Source organism: Microtus ochrogaster, chromosome 16 (genome assembly GCF_000317375.1).
Source record: "Microtus ochrogaster isolate Prairie Vole_2 chromosome 16, MicOch1.0, whole genome shotgun sequence".
NCBI classification, from domain to species: Eukaryota; Metazoa; Chordata; class Mammalia; order Rodentia; family Cricetidae; genus Microtus; species Microtus ochrogaster.
The window spans coordinates 56700468-56708351 of NC_022018.1; the positions used below are offsets into that span (position 1 = coordinate 56700468).

Consider the following 7884-nt stretch of genomic DNA (forward strand, 5'->3'; position numbering starts at 1 on the left):
CACACACACACACACACACTCTTTTACAATGACAAGAGAAACTAGGTTCCAAACAAATTATTTACTGACCCAACTCAGGGAGCTGGAAAAGCAACAAACCAAACCTAAAATTAGCAAATGGAAGAAATAATTATGATCAGGATGGAAATTAGTGAAATAAAAATGATTAAAACAAGAGAGTATCAAAGAGTTGCTTCTCTGAAAAGATAAACAAGTTTGGAAAACCTGTAGGGTCAGACCAGAGAAAGAGGGCCCTAAATAGTAAAATAGAGAGGAAAAGGGAGCCATCACAATGCAGAATGTAATTAGATATACCTTAAAACCTTATAGTTCACTAAATTGGCAAATCTAAAAGAAATGAATAAATTTCTAGATACTTCTTTTTTTGACAGTGAAAATGACCTTTTATTGAACATCACATACTGGTAAGCACAGATGACCAAAACGCTGTGATAAATATTAGAAACTAAAGATTGCACATGTATATTTACCACTCAAAGGAATTAGTAAAGTATTTTCATTTCTAATTTTTAGACTACACTACAGATCTGTCAGTGGCCCCATCACAGGCCATCTTTAAACAGGCATATATGTGGACCATCTAGATAGATTTGTCAATGCTTTGAGAAATTGAGAAAGAAAAAAATACCTTTTCTTCATTTAGATTAAAAATAGATATTTTTCACACGAAAGAACAAACATGCAAGTAGTTAAGAGGCATTTTTAAAAATGTTAAAGATATTTTAAAAATTAAAATAGAATCGCATGATTTCCCTTAGATAAATCCTTTTATTGGATCTGCAACAAACAATGAGATTGAAGCAGTAATAAAAATTTTCTGACTGGAAATGTCCAGGTCCAGAGGATTTACTGATGAACCCTATCGGTCCTTTGGAGAAGGGTCAGTTTGTCAAACCTCCACACACCAGGGGAGCAGAGGTCATTAGTGACTTTTTAGGAAGCCATGGTTACCCAGATACACATACAAGAGAGAGACGAAGAACAGTCTCCCCAATGAACATAGACACAAAACAGTTCCCTCTGAGATTTGCAACCCAAACCTAAGAACACAGCAAGGTCCCTCACCGTGCTAAAGTTACACACGTAGGTAATGAGGGATGGTTCAGCAGGAACAGATGGACTCAAGGACAGAAATCATGTGATCTCAACAGAAGCAGAAAACACTTCGGATAAAATCCCAAATCCCTTTGTGAAAAAAGGTCCAAAAAGACAGGTGTAGAAGGAACCCGTGTTGACACAAAGGTTCCATGTGAAAATCCTACAGCCGACAGTGGGAACTTGGGGAAATGGAAAGAATTCCCACTAAAAGTACATTGCCTACCTTACCTGATTGCTGTGTTGTTGGCCATCTTAGCTGGAGCAGTAAGATAAGAGAAACAGATAGATCCAACAGGGAAGAAAGAGTTGGGTTCTCTGATTGCAGATGATGATACCACACATGAGAGATCCCAAAACCACCAGAAAACTGAGAACATCTGAAACACTCTCAGCAAAATGGCAGAGCATACAAAACTAACGTATGAAAATCAGAAGCCTTCCTGTCAACCAAGAACAAAGACGCTGAGGAAGAAATCAGGGGAACAACCCATTCATAGTTACTTCAAAACCAAACCACGCTGCCCCACTACCACCCAAACAGTGTAGGTCGGTGGATGAAGTCTTCTGTTGCTGAGCCCAGAGACCCAAGGGCTGTCTTCCATGGCAGAAGAGAGAACAGACTCCCACAAGTTGTCCTTGGACAACCACATGCTCACTGTGCCCCCAACTCTCTCTCTCTCCTCAAACCAGGTACAGGTGTGTACATATAGAATTCCAATATTCCTACTCCAAGATGGGAGGTGGAGATGGGAGACTTTGGCTGGAACTCCCGGGCTAGCCTGGGGTTCGCAGTGCTGCGGAAACAGGGGGGGGGGACTTTGCTTCAACATGATAGAATGAAAGAACCAGATTCTTGAGAGTTGTCCTCTGCCCTCCACAAGTAGGCCATAGCAAGCACGTGCTAGCACACACACCTACACACACAGACACAGACACACATACACACACAACCCGGAACACACCATACAGACTAATAAGGACCCCTAGGCAATCGTAGAGCCATTGGAGTTGTAGGCAAGGGAGAGACAATCAGAGGAGATTGATTCACAGTATAAACGTGGGAAAAAAGCAGAATGAATGTCCTTTAAAAATGGGATTTTAGTTGACTGATTTTTGAGCATGTATGATGAAGGTAATGGATTAAATATAACTATATATTTGTATACTTAAAAGTGTATATATTCAGGATGGCCAGAAAACCCTTGTGACTTTCTCTTGGGGGAAGAGTTATGTCAGGAGGTCTTCTAAGTTGAATACTGACCAGGAACTGTATGTAGAGCCATTTGCGGCCAGCTGCTCAGCTACGAGGTAGTCATGCCTTGCATCTAGGGGAAACCTAGCTGCCCTAGGCTTAGTGCCACAGGCAAGGAAGAGCAGATGGGGAAGGGATTCAGGCTCAGTAAGAGAGCTGGGGGCTCTGTCTGGGGTTTTCCACTCCTGGCTGGGTGGTCTCAGCAGGGAGAGGGTCAGGATTATGGGGCTCTGGCGTTGTTTTGATCTCTGACCCCTGTGACCCCTGCAGATCTCAGAGATTCTCTTTGTCTCCATCTACACCTGTGAGTTCCTCATGAAGGTCTACGTGGACCCCATTAAATACTGGAGCGATGGCTATAACCTACTGGATGTGGTCATTATCTTTATCATCTTGATACCCTATACCCTCCGAAAGATCAAGGGACGACTTTACAAAAACCTCAACATTGCTGACGGGATACAGTCTCTGCGAATCCTGAAGCTTATCTCCTACAGCAGAGGCATCAGGGTACGTGCCTCCTGTGTGTGCGCCCGTGCATGCCTGCGTGGGAACGGGGGGAGGGGGTATTGGTGTGAGATAATGCCTAGTTGGGCATGGTAGCACATGCCTTTAATCCCAGCACTCAGGAGGCAGAAGCAGTCCGATCTCTGTGAATTTGAGGTCAGCCTGGTCTACAAAGTGAGTTCCAGAACAGCCAGGGCCACACAGAGAAACCCTGTCTCAAAAAAATCAAGAAAACAAAAGATCGCTCAGAGAGGAGGCAAAGTGAGAGAGAACAGCAAATACAGAACGGAGCAAAGGCCAGGCCAGGAAAATCCACGCTGAGGAGGCAGCCTGGAGGAATCAAGTAGTAGCAAGGAAACTGAGGCAAATGCCCTTCAGACGGGCAACAAGAGGTTGTTAGCATCCTCAGAGAGGCTAGTCACTCAAGGAGAATGTAAATGGAGATTGCACTTTTGTTTCCTGACTGCCCAGACCTGAGCAATCACACAGAAACTACATTAATTACAACACTGTTCAGCCAGCGGCTCAGATGTATTCCTAGCTAGGTCTTACATTTTAAATTAACCCATTCCTATTATTTTCTATTTTACCATGAGGCTCATGGTTTGTTACCTCACATCTTGCTTCTTGGACAACTACATGGCGTCTGCCTGACTCTGTCATCTTTCTCCCTGCATTCAGTTTAGTTTTCCCGCCTAGCTCTATTCTGCCCTGCCATAGGCCAAAGCAGCTTCTTTATTAACCAGTGGTAATGAAACATATTCATAGCATACAGAGGGGCATCCCACATCAGGGGAAGAAAACAGTCCATGGTGAGGGACAAGGAAGTATGAACAGGAAGTACAGACACTGGCCTGGAACTGGAGAGGAGTGAGGCCTGGGCACACACATATGCACACATAGGCACGTGATTACATGGGTGTAAGGAATGAGTAGCTGTGGGTGTATGCCATAGGGAGAGCTCACATTTAGGGCTCAGACACACCCTACTGGACAAAGACAACAGACTCAGACGAGCCTCTTCCTGGAGACCAGGTCCCTGGGCAAACATGGGCTGAGGATGCATGTCTGTAGGATGGGTTGAGGCTGAGACATGAGCCTGAGGCCTGTTCTGAAATGTTCTAAAGAATGTTCCAAGACTTTGGCAACTCAGGAAGATGGTGGTAATGGAGCTCCCAGAGTGCCCCTATCAAAAAAAGGAGACTCTCCCGATCAAAAAAGAAAAAAATGGCAGCCGTGGTCAAAGTGGCCCAAACACTGGTTGGTTCTGGCTCACAGCTCACAGCCATTTCACCGTTTGAAAGGCAGCCAGTATGGATGGATAGGAAGAGTGGCTCAGATTGGCCTGTATTGCCAGACACAGCTTTCGGAGCTCAGCCCTGACATTTTATTAAAGTGTTTATTTTCTTTGCCTGTGCGTTAGTATGTGTGCTGTTTATGTCTGGTGCCTGGGGGAATCAGAAGAGGGCCTTAGATCCCCCAGAACTGGAGTTCCAGAAGATTGTGAGACACCATGTGGGTGCTGGGACCTGGACATGGGTCTCCTGTAGGAGCATCCTGTGTCAACCACTGCACCATTTCTCTAGACCTGAGCCTTGGTGTTTAACTCGAGGAACCTTGTGCCTCAACTCACTCATCTGTAGAGTAAAGCTAGTCAGTCATGCTTTCTACTGGTTTCAGGAGCATGGTGACATTAGTAAAGAGTAACCCACCATATGCCTATGGTCAGACAGATTAGCAGATGTAACACTTAAGGAATTGTTTCTTTTGTTAATTTTTGTTTTGTTTTGAAAAAGGGTTTCTCTGTGGAGCCCTGGCTGTCCTGAAACTCACTCTGTAGAGCAGGCTGGCCTCGAACTCAGAGATCTGCCTCCCTCTGCCTCCCGAGTGCTGGGACTCAAGGCATGAGCCACCTAGATTGCCAACTGAAGTTTAAAGGAGCCCCTAATAAATGAGACATCTCAGTACTTAAAGCTAGTACTTGGTTCCTGACCCCTAATCATTAAAAAGTCAGTGCCTCCCACCTAATGGCTGTATGACTTTCACAAAGCCTGTCCTTGGCTTTTCACACTGAGTTCTGCCATCTATCCCAGCTATCTAGGGTCCCCACTGCCTCTGCTTACCGCATTTCAGCCTGGAGCTGCCACCTTCCTGTTCCCGCCTTCTGGGGCCTCCTCATTCCCCCATATCCAAGAGGCTGTGGAGGATGCTTCCTCAGTGCCCTGGGCCCAGCCACTTCTTGTGCTTAGAGGCACCCAACGTGCCCTAGGGCTAAGAGAACAGCAGTGGTTGATTCAGAGCCCTGGGAGCTAAACCGGTACTAAGAACTGATCCTAGCAACTGGGAATTCAAAAGCAGATGCTGCTTCCAGGCCAGACCTCAGAACCTGGAGACCAGGGCTTCCGGAGACAGAGTCCCCACCCTCCAGATGAGTTTCTGTATCAATCTGAACTGCACACTGCTGGAGCCCGGTGGGCTTGTGCTTGAAGAATGTGGCCTTAAGCAGCTGGTGGGGTCCCTGCAGAGAGCATGGCTTCCTTCCCTCTGACCGCCACTTTCAAGGTTCCTCTGTTGTGATCTCAGGTGCCACCCATCCATGGTCTGGCCCAGAGGTGGGAACCTGGAACAGCCACTTCCTGAGCCCTATGCAGGTTTTACCTCTGAGCACACTGGCTTCCTGCCTCTGTACCTTATACGGGTGCCATGGCCACAGTGCCCAGGGTTTCCCACTTTCTTCAGCCTTGTGTGTTAGCTAGCTCTCTGTAACTGTCACCAAAATGACTCAAGAAAACAGCTTAAAGGTAGGAATTGTTTATTATGGTCCACGTTCGTGCAAGGCTGCAGGGACGGAGCTGACTCGGGTAGTGAGGGAGTGAGGGAAGCACAGACGACGCAGACAGACGACACAGACAGACACAGACAGACACACAGACAGGCACACAGAAGGGTAAGCAGGAGTCAGTGTACCGTGCACTTGGATGGAGAAAACTCAGCTGCCCACCTGAAGCTCGGCATGTGGATGATATAGAGAAGAGCAGGGCAGCGGGGTGATTGCACACAGATAAACAAGGAAGCAGGTCACACAGCTGATCAAGGGCGCAGGTCTCGCTAACCCCATAGGAGCAGTCTCCGTAGGCAAGCAGTTTTGAGTCTACAAACATCCCAGGAATGGGCAGAAAGCTACAGCGGACATTTTCTGCATGCACTGTTAAGAGCCACACTTGGATCAAAGGGAGGCTTTGCCTTGCTTCTGAGCCTCATGCCGAGGGGGAGGCTTTTAGTCAGAGGTTCTGCGATTCTTGACTTGGCTGTGCCCAGTCAACAGCACCCATTTTCCCACCTCTTCACTCAGGGTTTCCTCTGCCCTCTATAGTTTTAATTCATGATTTTATTGTGCCTTTGTTCTGTTGGCGAGAATGGTGTGGTGGAGGCACTGACCTCAGTTGTCCAGTGTGTGGCGGAGGCACTGACCTCATGGCAGACGGGAAGCAGAGAGCGGAGTACAGGAAGGGACCAGGGCAGCATCCTCAAGGGTGAGCCACCAATGCGTTACTGCCCTCAACTACGCTCCATTTCCGGCTCCCCCATACTATCATACTGGAACTCTATCAGGCCATAATCCCTTGATGATGCCAGGGACCTCAGGATCCAGCTGCCGCTTCCAAAAAGCCAATCAGCTGATTATCGAGCCCAAGTACATGAGCCTGTGGGAGGCAATTTATAATAGCTTGGGAGAGTTCCGAGGCCATCGGCAAGACTCAGTTCTTTCCAAATGAATCTGCAAAGACTGCTCTTATTCCCCAGGGGAATTTAGGGCAGTGTGTTTCTCTGAGATGACCTTTCCACCTCCCAGAATTCCCACTGTCCTCTCCTCTCTCTTCTCTGTTCAGCTCCTGGCTGCCTTCCCAGTGTTAAACCAGTCTTAAGACTCACTGTGCTCAGGGCCACTGGTGGTTGGAGGTGTGGCATGGGGGAAGGGTTTAGGGCTCACTCCTCACTCTACCGTTGTATTGTGACCAGGACAAACTGGTCCTCTAAGTCTCTGGAGCGTCATTCTGATACCAGCCACCTATTTGAAATTATGTCTGTGTCTTAGTCAATGTTCTATTGCTGGGACGAGACACCATGACCAAGGCAACTCTTATAAAAGAAAGCATTTAATTGGGGGCTCTCTTACAGTGTCAGAGGATTTCTGTCATCATTATGGGAGGAGCATGGCAACAGGCAGGCATGGTGCTGGAGAAGTAACTGAGAGCTGCTACATCCTGATCTTTAGGCAGAAAGAGAGACTGGACCTGGCATGGGCTTCTGAAACCTCAAAGCCTATCCCCAGTAACACACATCCACCAACAAGACCACACCTCCTAATTCTTCTAATCCTTTAAAATAGTGCCACTCCCTGGTGACTGAACATTCAAACATATGAGGCTATGGGGCCGTCCTTATCCAAACCATTACGGTTTGTGAAAACAAGCATTCTTAGTAGGTCAACAGTTATAAAGCACACACTCAGTGCAAGTCTCAGGGCATCGTAAGTGCACAATAAATGTATGGAGCACTCCAGGGACAGCCGAAGAAAGAGAGGGCAGGAAGTTAGCCATTTTACAGGATGAAGATGAAGGTCATAAGGTAAGGTGAGTTCCAGAAAGAAAGGGGAGACATTTTTCTCTTAGCCCTCTCTATCCTCAGGTATATGACGGTGTCCCTGTTCCTCCTGGACCTGGGGGAAAGGACATTTGGGGCTGGCTCTCAGCAGAGAAGCACAAATACAATATCCAGGGCTGACTGCAGATTCAGGCTGGGTTCAAGTAGAGAGATCACTGGGGCTGATGGAGAGGTGACCCAGTCCTGAGACTGTGTACAGTCCACCCGTGACACAGGGTAGATGCCACGTCCTGAGACTATACAGTCCACCCGTGACACAGGGTAGACACCGCGTCCTGAGACTATACAGTCCACCGGTGACACAGGGTAGATGCCATGTCCTGAGACTGTGTACAGTCCAC

General features: G+C 47.3%; 1 protein-coding gene across 2 annotated transcripts in view; it reads left to right on the top strand.

Annotated features, from left to right (window-relative positions):
• The window catches only part of Catsper3 (cation channel sperm associated 3), a 24228-nt gene that overhangs the window by 11487 nt on the left and 4857 nt on the right, over positions 1–7884 (top strand). For both annotated transcript variants that reach the window (XM_005355255.3, XM_026783079.1), the window contains exon 3: positions 2642–2881. In XM_005355255.3, the coding sequence (XP_005355312.1) occupies positions 2642–2881 (240 nt within the window). The remainder of the gene's footprint in view (positions 1–2641; positions 2882–7884) is intronic.